The sequence below is a fragment of the Drosophila busckii genome, chromosome 3L (genome assembly GCF_011750605.1).
Source record: "Drosophila busckii strain San Diego stock center, stock number 13000-0081.31 chromosome 3L, ASM1175060v1, whole genome shotgun sequence".
NCBI lineage: Eukaryota > Metazoa > Arthropoda > Insecta > Diptera > Drosophilidae > Drosophila > Drosophila busckii.
Window position 1 is genome coordinate 4,923,460 of NC_046606.1, and position 27,670 is coordinate 4,951,129.

The 27,670-nt window shown below is 36.9% G+C and overlaps 1 protein-coding gene across 1 annotated transcript in view; it reads right to left on the reverse strand.

Moving 5' to 3' along the window:
• LOC108600343 (DNA N6-methyl adenine demethylase) overlaps positions 1-21,764 on the reverse strand; it is a 93,843-nt gene extending 72,079 nt beyond the window's left edge. The window contains 3 exon segments of the mRNA XM_017987866.2: positions 13,019-13,036; positions 19,776-19,916; positions 20,120-21,764. Coding sequence (XP_017843355.2) covers positions 13,019-13,036; positions 19,776-19,916; positions 20,120-21,760 — 1,800 coding nt within the window. The 5' untranslated portion in view covers positions 21,761-21,764.
• Between the last annotated feature and the right edge of the window lie 5,906 nt (positions 21,765-27,670).

Genomic DNA, 27,670 nt, shown 5'->3' on the forward strand with positions numbered 1-27,670 from the left:
TCAATATGAACATTACAAAAATACAAAACACACACTGCGACTGTTTTTTTTCACAGTGTGTCTACAATTATAGGTATGTATATATATGATAACTGATTAATAGCGCATATGTAAAAGCTTGACAAGTTGCTTAGCGAAAGAGAAGTCAACTGACTAAGTTTATATATTTGTAGCTGAAATGCCAACGACCTTTGCAGGATCAAGAGAACATAATTTATAATTCTCAAACTTGTGTGTGGAGGAAACTTAAGACGTGACTAAAGCGACGTTCATAATTCGAATAAGCAAGACAAATGCTGAGCATGCGCATTTCACTTAATTCCCATAAATATCATTAAACCCAACTCGAAAATCTATTTCCGGCGAAAAGTAATAAATATAATTCTACTCAAAGTCTGGGATGCGATTGCGTTTGCCCATTAGAGCAAAGAGTGCTGGGAACGGTAAACGCAAGACTCAATATCAAATAAAGTGAATCTGACGAGTGTGTGTGTGTGTGTGTGTGTGAGTGTTGCGCAGGCGCAGCAGATAAAAATAGATGCAGGCCAGACGACGACGACGACGACGACGACATATGGAAAGAGGCGAGAGCGCCAACTGCACATAAATTGTTTGGTTGGTGGGGGGTAAATGCAATGGTCGAAGAGGGGGGGGGGTTGCAAGCATGGAATGCTGCATGTTTCGCTTGCTGGGGATTGACAGACGGCGACGGCGACGACTCTGAGACTTAACGGTAAATAAGCAGAGCCAAGATGGCGTTGAGCGAAAGAGCGAGAGCGAGAGCGTGTGGCACGCGCAGGCGCAGCGTGCCCCACACACATGTTGCAGGCCACATCTTTGTCTGGGGGCACGTACATGCTGCAGTTGTCATTTCGGAAGCAATTATTTTAATGCGTGCCAAGAACGCCCAGACGCAGTCGCAGTTGCTGCTGCTGCTGCTGTTGCAGTTGCAGTTGCAGTTGCCACAAATAGTGACATGTTGTCGTTGTCACATGCGCTTGCATTTACAAAATGGGGTACGTAAGTTCTAAATTTAGGCAAGCTGCCAGCTTTGAGTGCTGTCGACTGCTGCTGCTGATGCTGCTGCTGATGGAAATTGATATGCAACAGCAGCAACATGGCTGCCACAAACAGAAGTACAGTTGCCAAACAATATACAATAGTGCTCAAAAGTAATTGGACGCAAGTAAAGTTAAAGCTACTCAACATTTATCAATGGAAAGCTCTGCAAAATTCACTACAAAATTTATGTTAACCCATTAAGTACACATTGGAAAATTTTAGCATTTTTTGTAGATTTTTTAGAAAAAATATTGGCATTGCTGCTATTTATATTAATAAAGAATTTTTCAAAAATCTTGTAATTTTCAAAAAAATCATAAAAATTATAAGTAAAAAGATTTTTGAACATTTTCTTTTCAATTAAAAATAAATATAAAAAATAATATAAAAATTTAAAAATATTTAAATTGTGGTACTTAATGTGTTAAAGACAAATTTTGTAGACATTTAAATTAATATAATCATAATATAATAGAGAAGACGTTTAAAAAGATGCCACCCAGTTGACCTCCCTAAAAGGGTCATCACTTAAATGTAAATAATTGAATATGTATATAGTATATTCTAGGAAGAAGTATGATATTGTCTAGTTAGCATATGCATGGACCCATGTGATCCTTTGTTATTGTTTGCCCTTATATATAACTAGATTAAGTTGCCCCAGCGGTAACAGCAAGCTCATTTCAAATAAATACATTTATAATATATAATCAATGTAAAGTAAGTTCAAATGTTGATTACATTTAACTTTACTTTTGTGCAATTACTTTTGAACTCAATTGTATTTGCTCGAAGCTAAGAGTTAACTTAATTTGCAGCGTTAACTTAAAGGCAGCTGCACTTTTTATTTTTTGCTACTGTTTTTTTTTTATTGTATACACAGCCGCTGACAGTTTATGAGCTTTTGCTACTGAAATCAATTTGTGCTGCTTGAACGAGAAAAAAAAATGCAAAGTGCATGTTAAACTTTAATTGGCATTATTAGTTTGATTGCTTAGCAAAGAAAGAGAAAGAGGAAGAGAACGAGAAAGAGAGCGCGCAGCTGCAAGGACTTTAATGAGGCGTAATTTTGTGGCAGCCTCAAGGCGACAACAGGTAGCAGCCACAAAGGCCAGACACACACACACACGCATGTTTAGCAAGGCTGACACTGACCTAGGCCAATTGGTTTTCGAGTAGGTGCCGCGCCAAAGCAAAAGGCAAAGCAACAGTCAATGAATTTTATGACACAATTTCATGAGCCCAACCCCCCGCACGTCCCCCCACTGCTGCCTTAGCCCCTAAGCTCAGTCGTCAACATAATGAGCGTCCCCATAAAAAGTTGCCAACGCTTTTTGGGGCAACAACAACAACAACATTCGCATGTGCGTGTCTGTCTCAAATATGCTGGGCAACCCTTTTTCGCTGCTGCTGCTGCTGCTGCTGGCAACTTGTTGCTGCTGTCTTTAGGTGCTTGGGCTTTACCCCTTTTGGGCAGTTCATTCAACTTGCTAGGCAACCCTCGCTCAACAGCCTTGACCTGCTGCTGCCCAAAAAACGACAAAGCAATTATTAATTACTTTCAGTCCATTAAGCCACCCTTGCAAATACCCTAAGCTTCAAATATGAAAGCGAGTTTTATGTTTAGACTGAATAAATAACTACAGCAACTAAAATGTTAAAATCTGTTGTTGAATTTTATTTCTAGCTCAACTGTTTAGTCTGCTAGTCTTAAGCTTAGCAGCAACCAAATCAAGGTTAACTTTGTTTATTTTGATTATCACCTTCGCAGCAAATAAATTTGGCATGTTGCTAGTCTCTTGATTAGCCTTGGCTTTGCAGCATTGCACATGTCCTTGAAGTTGCTTGTCTGTCTGTCTGTCTGTCTGTGTTCGTTGATGATTCAGACAAAAAAAAAAAAAACATGGCGGCAAGTCATTTTGCCTTTTACTTTGCTAAATATAAACATAAAACTCTGTGCCGTCTTCTTTTACTTTTTCGGGGGTTGCAGCATTCAACTGAGGGTGGCTTGTCAACCCTCTTATATATAGTATATATATATATATATATATAGAGATACATACACAATAAAAATGCGTCATTGGCAACAACACAAAATTTTCAATGTCAATGTGATTTTTGTGTGTGGCGCTTACAACAAAAAGAAATGGAGAGAAAAAAAATGTGACATTGGGCAACACTTGCAGCAGCCCTTAATCAAACAGCCCACTCGCCCCCTTGAGATATAAACATTTTGATATGCGCTAAAAAGCTCACTTCAAATATTTTTCATCAAGGTCAAGTTCAGGCGCTTTATTGTTTGTTGAGGTAGCAACAACAACAAAACGCGTTTTCTAATGAAAGGGGTAAAGCTGCAATTGTGACACAATTTAAGCGGCAAAGGGAGGAGCAAGTCAGCCAAGCTTTGATTGGTTCGCTTTAATAACAAATATGAGCGACATACAGCGACAGCAGTTAATTTTTTATTTGTGGCTGCTGCAAAGCTTAATGAGCTGATTAGCAGGCAAGTGAAAGAGATGAGAGAGAGAGAGAGAGCAAGCAAAAGCATTGCTGACTACTCATTCTCACTTTCTGAAATATTGTTAAGTAGTTTTATTTATTTAGTTAAAAAGTTAGCAATTTCTGCTCAGTTTAAGCTGCAGCTATTTTATTTTAATTTATTCAAAAATTAGCGAAAATATTATAAAGTCTTTTGAATTCACTTGCTGAAATATTGAGCTGCAGTTTAAGTAACTTACATTTATTTGCTACTAGTTAACACTTTCTTTTATTTAACATAAAAGTCTTGTCGCTCAATAGTTTAGCTTTAGTTTATGCGCAATTATTTTTCATTTACTTTGTCAGCCCCTCTCGCTCTCTCACTCTCTTCTGCTGCTGCTTTCTTTACATAGAGCAAATCAATGCTGCTGCTGCTGCTGCTGTTGCTATTTATCATTTAAAATATAGACAAAGCAAGTTGTTTGAGCCATTAGCTTAAGCCAGTCTCAAACAATCAAATGGCAGCTGCTTGCAGCCCCAGAGGCTACAGGAAGAGACAACAAGAGAGAGAGAGAGAGCGAGAGCTCGCTTCCTGAGTTTTAAGCGCATCCTGTGCTGCTGCTGGGGGCAAGGCTAATCAGTTATGCGTGTTGCAACTATCAAAGGCAGTTGCAGCAGTCATAGGCAAGTTGCCTCAACTTGTGGCACTAGAATTAATTTGAAATTCCATTTTGTGTATTTAATTGAGTTGAAATCAAATTAAAAGCAATTTATTTGCAACCCTCTAATGCAAAATTTTTCTGCTTTCTGGCATTCTTTCTATTTTTGCCCCGCCCGCATAGACTGCAGCCCACACCAACACCAACAGCAATACACCAACACTAACTAAAAGTGCGTAGCAAAAACATAGAGCAAAATAAAATAAAATAACAAAAATAAAAGGAAATAAGTAAAGTTAGAGAGACGCGTCGCACTTTGTTCTGTTCTGTTTTTTTTTGGGGTTGCAAATATTTCAGTGCCTGCATTTGTGTGTAAAATCGATAAAAATGTGCCATGCACATATATATATATATATATATATATAGTGTGTGTGTGTGTGCTATGTGCGCTGCTTTAATCCTTCAAACATGTGCCCAGCTGCATTTTATTTTTATTGCTGGCAGTCGCATTAATTTTTAATTTCAGCGCGTGTTAAATAAAAAAATGATTTATGCATTTGGCTTTTGTTGCTGCAAATTAAAAAAAAAAAACAACAACAAGAACGCAACGAACTTTTCGCATTTGAAATCGACTAACGTTGCCAACAAGCAATGCAAATAATGCGCTCGAGTTGACAGCAGCAGCAAATTGCATTTGATAGAGTCGCTACCAACCAACCACCCACCCACCCACAACAGCAGCCCCAGCACAGCAGCAGCATTAAAATGCATTAAAAACGCGCTCGACTTGAAAGCAACTACAACTTGCAACGCTCCCTCGTTGCCAAAATATAAAAAAAGAGAAAACTTAACTTCACTTTGTGCTTACCCAAAAAAACAGCAAAAAAAAAATTAAATTTGTTGTTTAATTTAGCTGCAACGGCAAAAGTTTTCGCTGCTGCACAAAATTTAGTTGCTGCTGCTGATACTGATATCCTGTGAGCTACTAAGCCAGCAAGGATATATGCCAACTGGCGTAGCTATGAAATTTAAGAAGATCTATATAAATTTTTAGCTATTTTAGCTCTTTTGCTGAGATATTTCAAAAGTTGCTAAATTATATTGCTAAATAATCTATAATAAATCTAACCAAGCAGCTTTTATTTAATTTACCAGAGCAGCTTTTATGCTTAGTTTTATTATTCTATGACTCAATGATTAGAGCTTGAAAGTTTAATAAGAATTACTCAAAATTATTAAACAGCATTAACTGCCAAATAAAAAATTAAATCTTTTTAATTAAAATTAATCAAAATTATTAAATAGCATTTTTGTTTGGCATTTAAAATTTTAATATAAATATTTTGTTTAAATTTGCTTTAAAAAAAATTCAATTTCTATAATTTTTAAATAACTATTTGGGCTTAAATAAAATGCAAATATAAAAAATAAATATTCAACAAATTTTTGCTGCCATAAATTTGCGTCTTTTTTGCCTAAATTTCTAAGCAGCGCTTAATTAAAATTAAAATTACAGCTGTTCAAGCCTAAATATTCAATTTTAATTGATACTGTTTGCTTTTTTAATAAATAAAAATTGCTTAGCACTCAATTAAATTAAATTTAATGCTACTTTTAGCTGCTCTAGCGTATGTTTGCAGTTGAGCATAGCAGAGTTTGACTTGGCAACAAACTTGGCTGTTGTTATTGTTGTTGTTATTGCTGCTGCTGCTGCTGCAGCTTGCAGTTGAAGTAAAAGTGGCTTTTGTACGTACAATGACCTAGCAACACATAAAAAATGCAAAAAGTGGCAAAGGCAAAGGCAAAGGCAAAGTCGCGTGCTAAAATATGCAAAAGGATGCTGGGAGAGATGCCAGCGACGCTGCCACAGCGTAAAAGATGTTGCCACGTAGCAGCGCCCCCAAGGCTAAAGTTGCTAGCAACAACTTTATATACAGCAGATGTAGCAGCAGCAGCAGCAGCAACGTTGTGGCATGCAGCATGGGGCACTGCTGGCGTAACTTCAATAATAGTCAAGTGCAGTGAAGCGTTTTTTGTTTTTTTTTTTGCCAACTGCAGCAGCCCCCGCTGCCCCCGCTTTGCAGCTAACCGCTAACTGACAGCAGTACGCCATTTTATTTGCACGCTTTGCTTTTGCTTATTTTTTTGCGTACTTTTTATTCTACGAAAAATGTGCGCTTGCTTTTTTATTTTGACGCGGCAACAGCTTTTGGCCAGCGTGCTACGCAATGTGTAAATTTTGCATTTACCCTTGGCAAGGACTTTTGCTAAAGTAGGGAAAGCTAACGCAGCAGCAGCAGCAGCAGCAGCAAAAAGCAAAAAAGTTTTATTTGCACAGTTTTCTTTAGCTTAAACTTTTGTTGTATGCCACGCCCCCGCCCCAGTGCCGCGCTATGTTAAATGTGCTTGCTTGCAATTTGCACAAACAAGTTTACACACACATATATACATATATATAACGTGTATTTACTTGAATACATAAGCAAGTGCGCAAGTTGAAAAAAGTGTAGCGCGCTTTTGAGCGTCGCTTAGAATTTCTGCTGCTGCTGCTTGCTGCTACTAAAACGTTTCATTTTTATAATTAACAACGACAAAGTAGCTGAGCCAAGTCAGCAGCAGCAGCAGCAGCAGCAGCAGCAGCTTATCAAAGGCGACAATCGCGCAAGCAGCTGCCAAGGCAAGTCAAGAAATAGAAACTGCAATAGCAACAAATAAAAAGGGGAAAAGTGCAAACACACACACACACACGCACACATACAAATGCTTTATATTTAGGGTGACTGCCTGGCAAATATTTGCTAAAAACTACTTGCAGCTGACGCAGCTACTCAAGCTTAAAAAAAATGTATATATATGTATATATATATAAAAGAAAGTGCGTCAGCAAAGTTGCATACGTATAAAAAATAGCTGCAGCTTTGGCTAGCAATGAAGCCATTGCAGTGGCAAAAGTCTTATGCATGCTTGGCTGCCATGACGTATACGCAATATGCGTAAGCATACACAAAAAAGGCTTCAAAGGCAGCAGCTACATATAGAGGGTTGTGTGTCTGTGTGTGTGTTATTTGCATGCTAGTATTGTCGCCGTGTTGCTGCTGCTGCTGTTGTGCGTGTTGCGTATTTTTATGCATATAAAAGACTGCGTGTGTGCGTGTGTGTGTGCTCAAGTGTATGCGTGTGCATATTTATGCGTATTTGTTTGCATTGCTGATGATGTGCGCAGCAGCACAACAGCAGCAGCAACATTTACTTTATGCGTGCGTGTACTACAAAGTTTTTTGCTTAGCCCCCCCCAACCCACAGCCCACAGCTCCCAGCCCACAGCTGCTGCTTACATTTGCCCCTTTGAACTCGCTTAGCTGCTGCAATTAGAGCGACGCTGAACTTTTGCTTGCAATTTTGAGCTGCTGCCAGCGTCTAAATACTTAAGTCTGCATATGTATGTGTGTGTTTTATATGTGTATGTGTATGTGTATGCAGCTTTTATTTTATTCCCATTGCTGCTGCTACATTTTGGCCAACAACTATTGCTACGTGACTTGAAATATTTTTGATGCTGTTACTTTTTTTTATAAATTTTAAAAGTAACCCCCACGCTGCATTAAGGGTTGTTTTTACTGCTTAACTTAATAACTTGCAACTTGTTTTTTTTTTAAATGCAAGTCAATTTTTAGTTTGGCACAAAATCAATTGTAATTTTTACACACAACTCTTTTGCTTTTTTTGTTTTGTTATCAGTCGCGCTTGTAAATTTATGTTTTCAATTATATTTTTCAATTTGCTGTGCGCCACAAACAAAAGCCCCAAAAAAAAAGGCACGCAGCTATAAATAAAAATAACTAGGGGAACAACAACAACAACAAGAGCAAGAAAAACAATTTTTACTTTGTTGCGCGAAATTGAAAATTGTTGGTGTGAGACACAAGTTATTGAAAGTAAACATGATAACAATATATATATATATATATACATATATACAAAGTCGACGCGTAATGCATGCGAAATTGTCTCAAATAATGTTTAAGAAAAAATTAAATTGAATTTACGTCGATTGCGCTAACGCAAAGCAAAGCATATGCGACTAGCAAATACGCTGTAAAAAAAGTTTCAAATTCAAAGCATCCAAACTTATTATTTAGCATTTTTTGTGTATATTGTGTAAGCTTTGCCTGCTTGTCAAAATGCAATCAAAAGATATGGCAAGTTGCCTGTTATTGCTTGTTAGGCAGTTTGTAACTAAACTTTTGCTTTATATTTCGGGCTGCCTTTCACTTGCTTTCACTCACACTCACACACGCGCTTCGTTTGTTTTTTTTAAATATATTTTGGCGCGCCTAAAGGATTTCTGCTTTAAACTTAAAGCTGCTGCTTTTATTTTTATTATTTCGCTGCTCTAGTGTTTCAAGCTGTAAACTTTAACCTGCTGACCTGACACTTTGTGCTAATAATATTATTTATGCATTGCTCTCTCTCTCTCTAGCTGTTCACCCCTTTTAATATTTTTTTTTGGGCTGCTTTTACAGCAAGGGCTGCAAATATTTGTGTCGCCCCTTGGGTTATTGGTCAAGCTGAAAATTACTGCAGCCAGTTGCAGTCACTTGTGCTAAACGTGGCTAAGCAAAGCTGTCAAAGTTAGTGCCCTAAACAAAAGACTTAAGCATTTTGCACGCTTTTATCTATTTTTAATTAATTAAATAAAACAAAAGTGCAGGCTAATGCTTGTGCCAATCTCTATCTGTATCCATACTAATTAATAAATTAATTTGCTTTGCTTTAAGCTTACTTATAAAAGTTAATAGCTTCTAATTATAATTATTTAATTTCAGCTTTACTAAATTTTAATAAATTAGTTAGTTTAATTTGCAGCTAAAGTGTAAATTCAATTTTAAAGACTATAACTATTTATTTATAGCTTAACTTGCTGCACATGCTGCGCCATTTGCTTTTGTCTTTTGCGCTGCTAACTCAAACTGCTGACGTTTATATTTATTTATGGTCAAGTACGCTTTCCCTTGGTACGTTTTAGGCCATGCATCGTTGATATTTAAATTAAGGCAACGGGGCAGTAAGCAAAAAAAGTAGTAGGGCAAAGAAAATAAAAAAAAGTGCAGCGCACGTTTAAAAATAGAAAACCAAAAAGGGTTAAATGCGTTGCTAAGCAAGTGCATTTGCCTGTGTGTGTGTGTGTGTGTGTGTTGGTTTTTTATGTATCCTTGAAATGCATTGCATGGTCGCTTCGTTTTTCAACTGCTTCGTTGCTGTAGCAATTAGCGCGTTGTTATTTCCAAAACCCACTCCCTTTTTTTATTGTTTTGCGCTTTGTTTGTTGTTGCTGCTGTTGTTTATTAATAAACAATAACTAGCATGCTTAATTGCATATCTATGCAGTGCTTAGCAGCTGGCCGCACACCTACATACAAAATTTGGTTGCTCTAGCTCTTAACATACAGACGGATAGGCGGACGGACGGACAAACGAATATGGATATATTCGACTCAGTTTGTAATGCTGATCAAGAATATATATATATATATATTTTATGGGGTCTGCTATGCCTCCTACACCCTGTTACATACTTCATATTACACTTTTCCATTTTTTTTAAAAAAATGTCAAAGTTTAAAAAAACGAGCAGCTCTGTTAAAGTGCTGTTAATGCTAAAATTCAAGAAACAGTTAGAGCATGGTTAAGCAACTTTTTTTGGTCACGTCATCTAACTTTGCACTATTCCGAGGAAATTTTGAAAAGTATTCATAATTTGTATGAATTTTGTTCCCTCTCCTCACATATCGAATAAAAACTATTAGTGCGGATATTTCCAAGCAAAAGACCGTTTCTTATCATATACGGCTACAATAACAAAATGTACGATAAGCTGAGCCAACTCAAGTGAGTGAGAGTGAGTAAGTCTTATAGCGAATTGGGTGCAATTATTCTTTGATCTTCATTTTCGACTTGACGCACTTTACGCATAAGCTTATCAGCAGTTTGGCTGATGCTGAAGCTATAAGTTTCGTCAACTTTCATTCTGATCTTAGTCAACTTTAAATTTCAAACGCGTGCGGTCTATTTTAAAATTTTTAGCAAAAAAATGGATTGTAAGCGTTCATACATTTATACTCTTCTAAATGCTCTGATATTGGCTTTAACTGGATTTTTTGGGATTGCTATATTCATAAACAATAGTAAAGCATCCAATCTCGACGAAAGTAGTTGTAAAGCATCTAGTCCAGGTGCATATGTGATCAATGTTCCCGGTCAGCTGCCTTTTCAAGTTCTTTGCAGTGATAATAGCACAGTGGGTCTAGGCTGGACAATCATTCAGCAACGAATAAACGGCAAAGAGAATTTTGAAAGGGATTGGAAAGCTTATCGTGACGGCTTTGGATCCTTCGATGGGGATTTCTTTTTGGGTTTGACCAAAGATCCACCACATTACACACTCCCAGCAACATGAATTGTATATTTACATGCAAAAGTTTAACGACGAATGGTTCTCCGCCCACTATGACAATTTTACAGTGGGAAGCGAAGCTGATTATTTGAATTTGCATCGTTGGGTAATCATACTGGGACGAACGACAAGCATGATGATATGAGAAAGAGTGAACATATGAAATTTACAACTTCCGATCGGGATAATGACAATCGGAATTCTGGTAACTGTGCGAATGACAGAAGTGGAGGTTGGTGGTACAATAATTGTGCAGATTGGTATGTTTCTAAAAGTTCGCAATATTCAAAGAATCAATTAATATTTTTTTATCTGCAGCAACTTAAATGGAAAGTACTTTCCAACCGATAGAAGTAATTACAAGTCTGCACATTGGTTTTCATGGTCCTCACTTAAAAAGATTCAAATGCTCATTCGTCCCATCAATTGAAGAGAGAGCATTTTAAATCGAAATTGCTTGGAACTAGAAATTTGTTTGCTGTATACTTAAAGCTTTAAATTTCATCATTATTGTAAATCACAATTGTATCTGCTTGCTACTTCTTTTATATAAAATATGAATAATTTTTTATTTCAATATGAACATTACAAAAATACAAAACACACACTGCGACTGTTTTTTTTTTTCACAGTGTGTCTACAATTATAGGTATGTATATATATGATAACTGATTAATAGCGCATATGTAAAAGCTTGACAAAGTTGATTAGCGAAAGAGAACTCAACTGACTAAGTTTATCTTGCAGGATCAAGAGAACATAATTTATAATTCTCAAAACACATAACCTTCCTAATTCGAATTAGCAAGTCAAATGCTGCGCATGCAAAGTAAAGAAAGAAAAAAATGTTAGTGGTAAAATTCAAAAACAGTTAGAGCACAGTTAAGCAACATTTTTGGTGACGCCATCTAACTTGTTTGCACTATTCAGCGGAAATTTTGAAAAGTATTTATAATTTGTCTGAATTTTGTTCCCTCCCGCATATCAAATAAAAATTATTAGTGCGGATATTTCCAAGCAAATGACCGTTTCTTATCATATATGGCTAAAAAACAAAATGTACAGTAAGCTGAGCTAACTCAAAGCTTGAGTGAGAGTGAGCAGGTCTTATAGCGAATTGGACGCAATTATTCTTTGATGTTGATTTTCGAATTGACGCACTTCACGCATAAGCTTATCAAGAGTTTAGCTAATGCTGAAGCTATAAGTTTCGTCCAATTTCATTCTGATTTTAGTCAACTTTTAATTTCAAACGCGTGCGTCAATTATATTCTAGCAAAAAAATATGAATTGTAAATGTTGGACTATTCTCACTTAAAAAGATTCAAATGCTCATTCGTCCCATCAATTGAAGAGAGAGCATTTTAAATCGAAATTGCTTGGAACTATAAATTTACTCAAAGATTATAATTTCATTTAAATCACAATTGTATCTGCTTTCTTTTACTACAAAAATGTCAAAGTGTATAAAAAATCATTTCACAGCTGCAACTGCATTTGTCTGCTCGTTAGTGTGTGTGTGTGTGTGTATGTCCTGACAATGCGGCAGTTTTGTCCTTTAGCTGCGCACTTGTTGGCCTTGCGCTTTATGTAAATTACGCATACACACCGTGTAACGCTTTGATGTAATTATTTAAGACATGCAATTTACAATTTATGTGCATACGCTTTTTGTACTTTTAATCAATGCTAATGTTATGTTCGCTGCTGCGCTTGTTGTTTACGTTTTTTTGTCGTTTGCCATCATTGAAAGCTTAACAAGGATGTAAAAATTTATTTATTAAAATTTAACAACGCATTATAATCAGCGCAGATTTATACATAAACACACACAGACACACATATATAGTTTGGACTAGCGCATTGCATGATTGTCATCAACAACCACCAGCAGCAGCAGCAGCAGCAGCAACCCATCATCAACCAGCAGCCAACGCGGCGACAGCAGCAAATCAACAGCAGCAACAATTCAAAAGCATTCAATTGCACACACAGACACACACACACACACACACACATGCATGCATATAAAGCATTTTATTATTTAATTTATGCGCTTGATAAAAAAAAAACTGCTGGCATTAAAAAAATAATGAAACGAGCAACTGTCAAGCCCGTAGACTACATAGACAATAGTTATAGCTATATGTACATGTATGTGTGTCTTGGTATGTGTGTGTTATATTGTTGCTAACAATGAAAACTGTTTCAACACTACTCGAAACAGTTATTTGCATAAAATTGCGCACGCCTTTGTCAATTTTTTGCCAAGGTCATGAGAATAACTGTTACTCATGCATTAAATTATTGTTAAACCTTTGCTTTTTAATTAAAAAACTATTATTTATATAATGTGTATACATACGGCTTTGGCTTTGGGTTCCTGCAAATGAAAACAAAACAGAAAACACAATTTGTTGTAAATTAAATGTCATTAAAAAAATTTGGTAGTGCAATGAAATGTGCGCATTTAATGCGATTTATAAAATTAATTATATCTGACTGTGTGTGCATTAAAAATAAGTGGGGGTGAGTAAAATAAATTGCAATGAACTGCAAATAATTTTAAATTAAATTTACATTAAATGCTCAGCTATCAAACAGTCGGCGAAACAATTATTAGTAAGCTATTGTTCAATTTTATATAAAAAATTTATTTATTTTCAAAATTAATTAAATAATTTTAATTTAAATTGTAATTGAATAATCAGCTATCAAATGGCTCCTAAACACTTATTAGTATTAGTACTCATTTATTTTTCAATGCTAAAGCAGTTTTGATATAAAATATTTGATTTGTAGCGTAGCCAAAATAATTAAATAATTTGAATTTAAATTTTAATCGAATAAAAAGCGTTTTATAGCTACCTAAACAATTTTTAGTACTAGCACTCACTTATTTTTCTATGTTAAAGCAGTTTTTATATAAATTATATGTTTTGTTAATTTGCAAAATTAATTAAATAATTTTCATTTAAATTGTAATTGAATAATTAACTATCAAATGCATCCTAAACATTTTTTTAGTACTCACTTATTTATTTCTTATGCTAAAGCAGTCTTGATATAAAATATTTGATTTGTAGAATGAATTAAATAATAAACAAGTTCTCAGCTATTAAAAAATGATTAGTCCTAAGTAGTACTAAGCTAGTTCTAAGCTAAAGCTGTCTTTATATAAATTTTTCTTTTGTTGATAGCACAGTTTTCTTGCATTATAAATAATATTATAAATTTATAGCCAAGTTTTTAGCTATCAAATGCTTTTAGATAGTAAGAGCAAATATTTTTCAACTATTATTAGCACTCAATTTGCTATACGAAAATTTAGTAACTAAAACAGACTTGAAATAAAATATTTCAAATATTCTTTTTGTTGTTAGCAAAGCTTGCAAAGGGATTTACTTTTACTGCTATGCGCTATTTGTAAGCAGCTTACAACATTTGCGTAAATAATAAAATAATATTTATACAACATAAACAGAGTACATCGAGTTGGGTGGGGGTTCAATAAACTAAAAATGCATGTGTATGTATAAGTTGCATGCAACATGGGGCAATATGACAAACTGTGCGGCAGCGGCACGTTTTTGGGTTTTTATAAATCCTAGAAAATGAAAAACACAAGGCATAAGGCAAACATATAAGGATATAAGCAAAGGAACAATGCGAGCAGATGTGCTGCGGCAACAAATGCAGATGTGCGTATGTATTTATGTGCGTGTGTGTGTGTGTGTGTGTGTGTGTGTGTGTGTGACAGATGAATATGCATTTTGCCTCAAATGTAAGAAGGAAATAAAACAAAAACTCGAAAAACGGATTTGTGGCAACTGGACGCAGCCTTTGGAGCAATGAACTCAACACACACACACATGAGATTTGTATGTATGTGTGTGTAGCTACAAATTGACTGATTGCTGGCATAATGTAAGTTGCCAACAGCTAAAGCAACAATTATAGCATTGAAAGTTGTTGCTAAAAACTGTAAACTGTTAAACTTTTGCCTTAATTAGGGGTTGGGCTTGGCATTATTAAGGGTAGGCAACTGGATATGTTAGAGACTCGGCGGTTGCAACATATCAGATTGCAAGCAGAACATGCAATGATAATGAAGCTACAACAAAAGGTAAGCAGGTCTCTCTTACTGTAGCTGTGTATGTGTGTGTGTGTGTGTATTATCCTGTTTCTCAACATGCCAAAATGCAAACTAAGAGAGACCAAAGCCAGGCAGCAAAGCGAGCTTAAGCTGCTGCTGCCGTACTATTGTCACAGATTTGCATGTGTGTGTGTGGTGTGTGCTTCAAGTAGGAGCATTGCACTCGCTTTGCTCTCTCTGCCTCTTCTTCTCCTTTATGCATTTTGTAATCATTTCGCATGCATGTGGAGAAAACCTTTAAGTTCTTTACTTTACGTTTAGGGGTTAGTTACACACACACACACACACACACAACTGCAGTTTACAGTTTGATAAAGTACCCACATAGCAAAAGAAAAAGTGAAATTGAAAAGCGAAAAAAAATATATAAATGAAGTCAATCACTCAAACCTAAAAAACACGCACGTCTCGCTCTCTCTCTCTTTCTCGCTCATTCGCTCTCGGCTTATTTGTAGCTTTGCTTTTGGCGACTTTCCGTCTTTTAATATTTGCACACCAGCTATTGCTATTACTGCTACTTCTTCTTCGTGTTTATTTGTCAGAGCGTTTTTAATGAGAAAATTCCTAAGAAAACTGCATATTTAAAGGACAAGGAAACATTCTTAGCTTTTTTCTTCAAATAGCCAACTTAATGACTTGTGCCTGAGGCGTATTTTATTTTTTTTTTGCTTACCATTTTTTTTTTCATTCAACTTTCTTCTTTTTTTCGGCTGCTGCTGCGACAGCTTGATTAAAGCCAAAGCAGCGCAGCAACCGCGACGCTGTAAGCCTAACAGCCGCTAAGCACGCGTTTGTGGGAGCGAGAGGTCAAAAGCCAAAAAGAAAATAATTTGTATTGCATTGATGCGTATTCGATTCAAGACCACAAAGCCCACTCACGAAAAGAATTACGCGCGCAAGAAGAAGAGAAAAAAAATGCAAGTTGCGCCAAAAAAATTTACACAGCTGAGAGCACATTCTGCTCCTGTAAGCACTCAAATCTCATAAAAAAAAGAAAGAAAAATCTAAAAAGGCAAAGAACAAAAATTCACAACTACAGAGGAACAGGAAGCGCGAACTACTAAAGCCAAGCTACACATACATACATATGTAAGATCTAAGGCTCTCCCATCCTTTTTTCTGCTCAGCTATATGTGCCAAATTTTTGCTCTACGCAATTGAGTGGGTGCCTAAGAGCGCGCATTTCTTAAAAATTCTCAATTGCAGTGTAGTGCGAAGCGCAATAAGTCACTCATTAACAGTAAAGTTGCGTTCTAGATCTTTCGCTCTCCCACGCTCTTTGACGTCTGCCAACAAAACTGCAAGCTGTACAGTCAAATTTTTAATCAACGCGATGGAGTGGGGAAATCAAAGTTCGTGCTTACCTGAAAATTTCTTTCATACGCAATTAATTACACTGAATGTGTGAAAAAACATGAATTAAAATTTATAATTAATTGAATCTATAAAGTTGATCATTGTACAATGTGTGCGCAGTGAAAAGGAAAAAAACTCTCCGTCTCAAGTCGCGCAAAAATGTAAAGAGCATTAAAATTACAACAAAATAATGCGCATATAACATATTATTAACACAAAACACTTGCAGTTTACTACCTAGTTGCCAATTAATCAATTATAATTATTTAATTCACACCCGCGCGTTTACAAATCGTCAACCAACAAAGAAAAACAATTCACAACTACAGCGCAAATAGAAGCGCGAACTACTAAATCACAGCTACACATACATATGTATGTATGTAAGATCTAAGGCTCTCCCATCCTTTTTGCTGCACAGCTACATGTGCCAAATTTTTTCTCTACACAATGGAGTGGGAAACTAAGAGCGCGCGCTTTATAAAAATTCTCAACTGTAGTGGAGTGGGAAGCGCAATAAGTCACTCATTAACAGAAAATATCTGCATACTAGATCTTACGCTCTCCCACTCTCTGGCAACAAAGTTGCAAGTTGTACAGTCAAATTTTCAGTCTACGCGATGGAGTGGGGCAGTCAAAGTGCGTGCGCTAATGCAAATTTCATTGCCAAACGATTAATTAAAGTGAGAACATGAATTAAAATGTATAATTGCTTAAAATATGTGCAGTTAATTAATTTATAATAAAGTGTGCGCAGTGCAAAAGCGTCAAAGAAATTCTTTTCGAGTGAAACTGAATGCAAACGTTTGTCAATCGACGCAGCGCTCATGTAAGTAAAGCAAATTTACACTATCGAACAAATACTTTGGCAGTTTTGCAACTAAAGCAGCAAAACTAAAATATTGCATTACTTATTGAATGCTTTATTGTTGCAGAAATGAAAGTTTTTATTATAAGCTAACTGTTTTTTTGTGTTGCGCAGTGTACTTTTGTCATGGTCAGTTTTAAGCTGCACATACAATAACGGCGCATAATAAAGCAAAGGAAGATGTAAAATAAAGCGCGGAAGCAGCGTAATGGACAACATTTGTTATTTGTTTGTAAAATTGTAAAATTCACACGCACACGCACACGCACAAACAAACATATGTATGTTTGTATTTGCTTATTGACATGTCAAACGACAAACTGCAAAAATGTACAACTATAGCAAAGAGAGGGGTAGGGGGTGGGCTTTACTAAAGCTATTAGCAGCAGCAAAGCTACATGTGCGCGCGCTCTCTTGCTCTTGCACTCTTGCGGCTTAGTTGCTTGACAACATTTTGTAAGCGGCGCAGCAGGCGTCGCTGCTCCTTGTCAACCTTTCGCTCTTCTTCTTGCACTGCTTAATTGTATGACCAGGGCGAGCGCGTTCTCTTTGCTTAAGCGTTGACTATCTCAACAGCTAGCTCGCTTGCACACATAGACGTATATATATATATATATATATATATATTTTTTTTTTTGTATTTGGTTTCCTGTTTGCTGCTGCCGCGAGACAAAACGTTGCGCAGTCGCTGCTTATTTATTTATGTGTCTGTCTCAATGTGTGTGTATGGGTGTGTGTGTGTGTGTGATCAGCGTTTGTGAACATCTGCTCCTGCCTGGCAGCAGCAGCAGCAGCAGCGGCTGCGAAAACGACGTTTGCTTTTCTTTTGTTGTTGCCTCGTTTTCGTTATTATCGTTTTTATTGTTGTTTTTATATTATAGCTGTATGTATAGCATATTGGCATTGACGCTTGCTGTCTTTAATGCTGCGCTGCTATATACAGACAGACATATATATACATATATATAAACACATGCGCACATGACCTTAATTTGGATTTTTGAGCAACTACAAACTGTTCAAAGCGCCGCTGCTGCTGCAGCTTCAATTAGTTGAATTGCCTAGCTTCAAAATCAACGTCCTGCCTTTAAATCCTGCTAGCTGGCGCGGCCAATGAACTTGTCAAGGCGCTTGCTTGCATAAAGACATCATAAGTGTAACCACAAGGCGCACTTGAGTAACCAAATGGAGCCATCGCCTGCATACTACATATATACAAATGCATCTGCCCTTTGTGTATAGCTGTATGTAACCTGATTTCCTCAAAGGATATGCGTTTTGCCGGCGGGCAAGGCTCTTAAGTGATTTCGTAACGCAATGCAAACTATGAAAACTCGTGCAAGAGCCTGAGAGCGAGAGCATAAGGATGCGCACTCAAGTGCAAGTACTTAAGCACACACACAGCGACACACACATACATATATTTATGAATAACTTCATATTGTCTTGGTCTTATAGGTTACTAGTTAAACGTTGCTTCAGCACAGGCTCCAAGCACAAAGGCAGAGAGAGAGAGAGAGTGGGAGGGAGAGGGAGAGGGAGAGAGAGCGAGAGCGAGTTGCAGCCTGTGCACATTAATTTGCACTTGGCGATGGGCAATTGCTGATGCTGGGGCCCAGCTGAAAACATCTGTTGTGCTGCTGCCGCTGCCGCTGACATAAATCTTGAGTGACTGACCGCTGGAGCGCAAGACCGCGGAAAGATCTTGCGCTCAAACTCTCTCGTGGCCGCCAGCGGGCCAAATGATGAAAACCAGTTTCGACTGACTCTTGCAAGCTGCACACACAGGCACAGTGGGTCAAAATGCTTGCAAACATTATGCAATCAATTTGGAAGCTTGCTATTTTAAGAACTGCCTAAAGTGAAAAGTTTAACAACCCTGAAAGTCAAAATTACATATTTTAAAACACTTTAATTTAATTTGAGCTACTTTGTAATACAAATTTTATATTTTAATAAAATTAAATTTATATTTGTGCTACTTTGAAGTCAAAATTTATATATTTTAACACAGTTTAATTTAATTTGTGCTACTTTGAAGTCAAATATTTTAATTTAATTTATTTGAAGTCAACATTTATATATTTTAAAACAATTTAATTTAATTTTGTCTATTTGGAAAGCAAATAGTTATCTATTAAATAATTTGAAATAATTTGCATTCAAAACATTCAATCGTTTAAAACATTTTCAATTGTTTTGCAAAGGCAAATGCTCGAAAAAATTGGAAAATATTATTTTTTTAAATATTTATTGCTTTCTACATTTAAGTATTACAAATCAAAGCTCACATATTTTAACAAAATGAAAAATTCTTTGCAACTATTTAATTTTTAACAAAGCAAATGCGCTAAAACTTAAAAATTCAAATTTTTTTTAAATATTTTAATTTTTACTACATTCAAATCCCACGAATTCAAAGTCAAAAATAAGTTTCATGACTTCAGCAAAGTTATAGCCTTTAAAATTATTCAATTTAAAAATTGTGCTCTCAATTTTTATATGTTGCGCACCACTGTGCAGCTTGACAGGCACCGTTGCTAAAAGCTGCGCCAGTGTGCGTTGATTTCATTGAGCAACTGTTTTTTTTCTGAATGAAAATGTGCCTGAGCCTGGGAAAAGACTTAAAAACTGAATGGCCCAAAGGCCTCAATGGCCTGGCCAACTGCCTGATAGTTGCACTTAAGCCTATATATATATATAGTTGGCTGGTCGATTGGTTGGCTGGTTGGCTGGACTTACCTTTTTCTCGGTGAGCTTCTCGCAGCGGCGCTGCTTGCAGATTTGATGGCTCTTGTCGTTGCGGCAGGGAGCGCATTCGCCGCAGTTATCCTTGCGCTGGCAGCCGATGCATTCGCCGCAGCGTTTGCGTTTCTTCTTGGACTGTAAGACAGAGGCGGAAGCAGAGAAGGAATTGTGGTTGGTGGAGTGTTGTTGTTGTTGTTGTTGTAGGTTGTTGGTTGGATGTAGTTGCAGTTGTTGTTGTTGTAGTTGGTGATAGGTCGGGGCATGAGGGTGTTGTTGCTATTATTGGCAGCGTTACTAAACGACGCCCCACATTGGCCCAGTTATAACTTGAGACTTACCTGTTTATCGCAGCCGCTGGCATTGGCATCATTGCTGTCGCCGCCCATGCCCAAAGCACTAAGCGGACTCTTGAAATTGGCCGTGCTGGAGACAGCATCCACTTGTCCAGGATTGCCGCCGCTGGGATCAACGTCCATGCCGCTGGCCTCACTCTCGGCGCTGGACTCCAATGAATTGGGCCGCGGTTTCCGTCGCTCCTTCTTACGCGCATCCAGCCGCGCTATGGGCGACTGCAGCAGCTTCTCCGCCTTGACCAGCGTCACTGCCGGAGACGGTTGCGTTGTGTGCGGCGTATGGCTGCCGCTGCTGCTGGCAGCGTGCGGAAAACTGTTGCTATTGCCATCATATGAGCTGGGCGTGTGCATGCCAACGGCAACGCCAAGATGAGCATGGGCATGCGCATGTTGCTGCTGCTGCTGCTGCTGTTGCTGCTGCTGGTGTTGCAGCTGCTGCTGCGTATTGCTGAGATCAAAGTCCTCCTTCTTGAGCAGCATGTTGCTGCTGCCCGTTAACATGTCATAGTCGCTGCTTGGCTCCTTCTTCAGCAGCGGCGCAAAGCTCGTTGGCGTTAGCGGCTGATAAAGCTGCAGATCCGCAAAGGCAGATGTAGCAGTTGGCATTAGTGGATATGGAGCTGCTGCTGCTGCTGCTGCTGCGTTGCGATGATGCGCGTGCATATGATGAAAAGCATTTGGTGGCGGTGGCGGCGGCGGTGCGCCCAGCGGCGCAAAACTGCCCGAGGGCGGCGTAATGCTGTTCTGCATGCCCGGCAGCTGTGTTAGCGGCGATCCAACGCTCATCATGCCGGGTGAGCTCACCGAGATGCTGGCCGGCGACATGGCTACGGTTTGGAGCGAGCTGGCAGCAATTGCTGCGGCTGCTGCTGCTGCTCCTCCGGGCACTGCTGCTGCTGCTGCAATGGGCATGGGCATGGGCGTGCCGTCGGGCAGCAGCTGCTCGTTGTAGCCATGGAATTGACTTTGGAATGAGGGCAGCTTTGAGAATGGCTCAAAGCCGCTCTTGGTTGGCTGTGGATGCGACTGCTCCTTGGATTCCATTTCCCAGGGACGCGTATAGCTGCCGTTGGAGTTTGAATTCGAATTCGAGTTGGGATTGGAGTTGGCGTTGGCGTTACCGTTACCGTTGCTGCTTACTGCGACGGCGGCGGCGGTGGCGGCAGCACTGGCAACATGCTGAGCATGGCTATGGCCATTGTTGTTGCTGCTGGCAGCAGCGCCATTAGCAGTTGCATTGCTGCTGTTGTTGTTGTTGTTGGCCACATGTCGATTGTTGTTGTTGTTGTTAGCAACTGGCGCTTGTTGCTGACGCGCATAGTAATCCCAATGTTGCTGCTGCTGATAGTGCTGCTGCTGTTGATGTTGCTGCTGTTGATGTTGATGCTGCTGCTGATAGTGCTGCTGATGATACGGCGCTGTATAATGCTGACTGAGACTGCTCAGCTGATTGAGATGCGTATTATGCAAATCGGCGGCGGCGGCAGCAACTGTTGCTGATATTACCGGCAATGAATTGCTGCTGCTGCTGCTGGCGCTACTGGTTGCCAATGTCTGTTCCAACGGCAATCCCGTATTGCTGCTGCTGCTGCTGCTGCTGCTCTGTGCAATTATTGTTGACGCCATTTATTTAAACACATGGCTCGCTCTCTATCGCGCTCTCGCTCTCGCTCTCGCTCGCTTAGTTTAGTTTGTTTGATTAAAAATTTGTACACTTTGCGATTTGTTTTCGAGGTAGTTTAACTGCTAATTGTGTGCTCTCAATTGTTTATAACTTTACAATAACTTTTGTATTTTGAACTCACTGGTTATTTGTGCTTTTTGCTTGTAAATTTGTTATATTATATTTATATATGTAAAAGTGCTTTTATTTGTATTTGTAAGTTGTAAGAAATTTTAAAATTTGTAATATGTTTTTTTGTACTTTATTTGTATTTGTTGTTGTTGTAAAACGGCAGCTATTCAATTATTTAATTTATGCATAAAATTTGTTGTTATTTGTGCTTTACTGTGTCAGACTTCGACTTCAATTGTTTTTTAGAAAAATTTGTATATTTGTAATTTGTAAAATTTGTATGCGTTGTTTTATATAGCTTGATTAAATATTTTAGTTAATTTAATATTAGTTGCTTGTAAATTGCTGCTTATGAATTTTTGTTTGTACTCTGTTGTTTATTAATAATTTGTTTTGTTAATATGTTTTGGATTATAAAAAATAGTTGCTTTTTTTTATATTGGGTTATAATGCTTTAATTACTTAATCAATTAATTATAATTATAAAAATCTTTGTCTTCCGTTTGTTTGTTTGTTGGTTTAAGCTTACAAATTAATTAAACATTATGCTGTGGTAGCTTAAGTTAGTTAAATATATTATATGTTTATAAAACGCTTTTTTATAGATTTTTTTGGTACTGAAATTTTGATTGTTGTCCAAAGTTGTGAATGCGTCAAATCCTTTGGTTCGAAAAGCTGCAAAGAGAATATAAAAAAATAGAATTTTTAGTATTTTAGAATAAATAAAAGTATTTATTTTCTTAGCACTTTTGCTTGCTATTAACATTATTGCTGTCTGCGCTGTTTGCTGGCTGGCTGCTGCTGCTTCTTCTTCTTTTTATACACTTAAAGCAGCTACAAACTTCAGCACATAATTATGGTCTTTGACTATATAATGAGCGACGTTCGTTCTTGGCCAAGTCGCAGGCAGGAAGCAGCGGCAACAACAACAACAAACAGCCAAATGTAAAGGACACTCACTTTAGCGTTTTTATTGCCAGTTGCTTGTGCTTGTAAGTTATGCCTTGGCTTTTGTAAAAGCTCACACACACACACACACACACACAGTTTTTTGTTCAGCTTGTCATTTGCTTTTGCTTGTCTTTTTCGCCATTTTTTGCTTGTATTTTGCAGTTATTCGCATTTTGTCTCTTTTTTTTTTATTATTATTGTTGTTGCTGTATAAAAAAAACGAGCGCACAGGTGTACATTTTTTAGCGCGTCCTTTGCCGTTGCCTTTTGCCTTTTTACTTAGTTTTTTTTTTTTTCTGTTTCATTCACTTTTTGTTGTTCGTTGCGCTTCAGCAAGTTCAATGGGTTTGCTTCAGGTGGTGAGTGTACTTTGGCTTTAGCCAGTTTCGTTTTTTAGTCTTTGAGGTGTTGAAGTGTCTACGAAAAAACAACAACCACAAATTTTACTCTTGATCAGCTGAGCAAAGCGCTGAGAGCGACTTTGCTAACAAAATTCAATAAATCAGTCAAAAGAAACTATATGTTTGAACTATAGTTTAGCTAAAGAATTGACAATTATTTAATTGTAATTTTTTGATAATTTTTTATAATTTATACAATTATCACACATACCCCACTAACAATTTCAGCTTTGTGTATTAAACACAATTTAGCAACATTTAAATTGAATGATTAAAAACTTGCCTCTAGCTTAATTTTAGTAATTTAATGTAAATTCTTTGCAACCATTTTGTATAGCTAACATATGAATAAATTTAAATTTTGTAATTATAATAAATATATTTAGCTTATATATATTATCAGCTTAAAAAAATAATTGTGGCTATTAAATAAATAAATAAATTATTTGTGGCATTAAACTAAATTTTTGTTCCGAAAATATTATTTTATCTCATATTATATTTAATATTCTCAGTATTTTTAACATACTTTTAATTGTGTGAATTACTTTAACTAAATTAAATAAATAAATAAACTAGTGTGTGGCATTAAATTAAATTTTTAAGCTGATAATATTTAGCTAACTCATATTAATCTATCTACATATAGTTATTTTAAATATATTTAAAGCTTTTAATTCGCTGTATTTTTTATATAATTTAGTTTTATTTTGTTTAAGAATTTCTCAACTCTCTGCTTTGTTTTCACTAACAAAGTATAAAATTATGCAGTGTACTTTATTATTTAACTAAAACTATTTAAGCGCTATTTACTCAGCTGCATTTTTACATATTAAAAATTGTTTTATGCGCATAACTCAACTAATAATTGCGCTCTTTGTTCAAAAATTCTTACACTTCTTCAACAATTACAAAAAAAAATTAACTTGCAACAGCTGCGCATATTATCAACAACTATTGACTCAATTTTGTAGTGAGTGTTGATGTTGCTTGGCTTTGTTTTTATGACTCTTGGCTGCACATTGTTGTTGCAGCTGCTGTTCGCTGCTGCACGTTGAGGACAATTAAAGTCTGATTATGTTGTTGACTACAATTTGCGTGCAGCAATTCGAGTTTGGTAGGCGCACGCATTAGCGCAAGGCAACGGTAAAAGGCCAATGGCCAACAGCGCAAAGAACTGAACTGAACTGAAGTTAAAGTTAAGATCAGCGAAACGTTGCGCAAAAAAAAAAAAGAAAAGAAGGCAAAGGAAGCGAAACTGCAAAAAAAGCAGAAAGAAAAAAAACTGTTGATGTTGCAGCTGCCACAATTTGCTGCACTTTCCGTTTTATGCGATGGCGCGTTTCCACTTTGTTTAGTACACAGGCAATTGTGGCTCATATATTTACAGAGAGAGAGCGAGAGGAAGTTACAAGAGTTACGAGTATTATGCTAAAGCGATAAAGATAGCGATTTTAAAATTAGGCCAATGTTGCAACATGTGCAGCGCAATTAGCGCTTCCTTTAGCTGCTTGCAAATCAGCGCAGCAGCAGCAGCAACATGCAGAATTAATTAAACAACAAATTTGCAGCTGCCTGACGCCATTTTGTAAATAAACAAATATCTATATCTTATCTATAGCTGATAAGCGCAAGAAACTAGTTGCTTATTTTTGGGCGTATGGTTAAGCTACATAAATAAAGCATTTGCATGTGTATTAGTGCGTGTGTGTGTGTGTGTGTGAACAAAGCGCGCAATTCAGTAAATTAAGTTGTGTGCAAAAGTTTTGCAACATTAACGAATTTTAGCGAATTAAACACGCAGCAGACAAAAGCAAACATTGAATTATGTATAAGCATGTGTGTGTGTGTGCGTCATATAGCTTTGAATATAGGTGAGTTGCCAACATGCCATGTGTGCTTAAAGTAGGCTACACACACACATACACACACATGCATAGCAACTGCCCCATGAGACAATTCAGGCATGACAAGCGAGGGTGCTGCTGTTGCTGCTGCTGTTGCAATTGCAATTGTTGCTGTTGCTGTTACCTGTGCGTAGCCAACTGACTTTCATTTCACTCACTTGTTCTCGCTCTCTCTCTCTTGCTGGCAAGACAAGTGCAGCCATGGCCAACTGCCAGCCATTTAACTTGCAACATGCATCCTTGTTGCTGTTGCCCCCACGCGCTCTTTGACTGGCAGCTCTGCTTTTACTCTTGCCTGTCTGTCTGTCTGTCTGTCAAGCTGTCGCAACATTTGTGCAAATGAAGCAGCATTATATCTAGCAAATGTTACTCATACGCCACAGCTGCCACAACCCCACAGCAACTGCTGCTGCTGCTGCATGTTAACTGTATATTTTTAATATAGCCAACTACACTTAAATATGCAACAAAGCATTATAATAATAAATTTTTTTGTTAGTCAGTTGCGCTGCTCATAATTAAACAAAACATTTTCTAGCGCTTGCAACTTTCTTTTATTAACTTGTATGAAATTTATATTGCAATTTTGCATGTTACATGGCTTTCTAGTATTGTTAACCCAGCGCCTTTAACATATTAAAAAAGTTGAGCTCAGTTACAAGCAAATAAATTTGATACATGCGCAGCAAACTTTTTGCTTATCGAATATGCATGGCAACAATAATTATTAAACAGCAATTTAGCTGCAATTTGTTTTTTATAATACAAAATATTAACATTTTAATTGTTTTGCTTTTGTTTGAACTAATTTGCTGATTTTTAATAGCAATTTATAGTTTTTATTTGGTGTATACTACTAAATGCAATTAAATTAAATATATCCAAGTTGGTTTAATTGCATAAATGTTTAGCATGAATTAAAATTTTTTTTATAATTTTCTAACCGAGTAAAATTAAAGTCAAGCTTGCTATTTTGAATAAACTAATTTAATGCAAATTTAAAATTAAATTTTTAAAAAAAGAACAACAACTTTTAGTTACAGATTTGTATACGTAAGTTATTTAACAGCAATTAAATACAAATTTAAATATAAAAATTAGAAAATAATTTAAACTAAAAATGAATTAACTGCTTTTTTTATATTATAAGCAAATTTGAATAAAAAAGTTAGCAAATAAGTCTCAACTTCAATTTTAAAGCTTAGAGTTTAAAACTAAAAATGAACAAGCTGCTTAATTTTTAAATAATAAGCACTCATTGCATTGTTAAATAAAATAGAAATATTTTGGCTTTAGCTAGAGTTTAGAATTTTAAAACTTAGACATAAAAACTAAAAATGAACTAGCTGTTTAGTTTTTAAATTATTGCATTGTTAAATAAAATAGAAATATTTTGGTTTTAGCTAGAGCTGAGAATTCTTAATCGAAATCGAATATGTAGTATTGTTTTATTTATTAAATAATAGCTAGCAGACTATAAAAGTTTTGCTTGCCGGTTTAGCAATAATTTTGGAACTTGATATATGCAATTATTATTTTTTTAAAATTTTATTTAATTTATCAAACGCTCTTAAGTGAAGTCAAAGCTGCAGCTATGGCGGGCCAAATGGGTTAATTTACAGACGGTTGACGTTGGTGTGTGTCACGTGTAAATTGAGTTATTTGATGGGTAGCGCAAAAAAGAGGGCGCGCACATACTCAAAGTAAAGGGGCGTGGCAGCGAGAGGGCGAGAGAGAGAGGGAGGAAGGCAGCAGTCAATTTGTTTATGGCAAGAGCATGCAATGAAATGAAACGTGCTTTGTGCCACAATGAAGCCATGCAACAAGGAGCTGCCTAAACACACACACACACACGCACATGAGTGTTTTGGCCAACTGTGTGTGTGTGTGTATGCAGATTTACGAGTATGTGTGTGTGTGTGTTTTCATTTAGCGCACATACTTTGAAAGTCACGCACGTTAAGCAGCCGTGCGTTTGGTGTGTGGTATGCGGTGTGTGTGTGTTGGGCGTGTATGTGTTTGTTTGTTTTTCTCTGGGTCAAAGCCTTAATTTGCCTGTCGTGACGTTAACTTCTTTATATACAGGTATATATATATATATATTTACAGCCATGTGCTTACTTTTATGAATGAAAATGTAATGCGTACGCTTTTGTGTGTGTGTGTGTGTGTGTAACTGCCATTTGTTGTTGTTTTTATTGTTTATTATTTATAGTAAAGTCATAAATGACTGCGCGTCCAGTTGGCGGCGGCATGCCACATGTGCATGCAACACACACGCCTAGCCGCTCAGACAAAGATACAGACAGTCTGTGTGTGTGCGTGTGTGTGTGTGTGCTGTGTGTGTGTGTGCTGTGTGTGTGTATTGCAAGCGGCTGCTTGAACTTGAACTTCTGCTTTATTTTTTTTGCTCTACACTGCGCTCATTTTGTTGTTGCCGCGTCGTCAGCTTCTAAATTCGCTTTATTGCTCTCATGTCAAG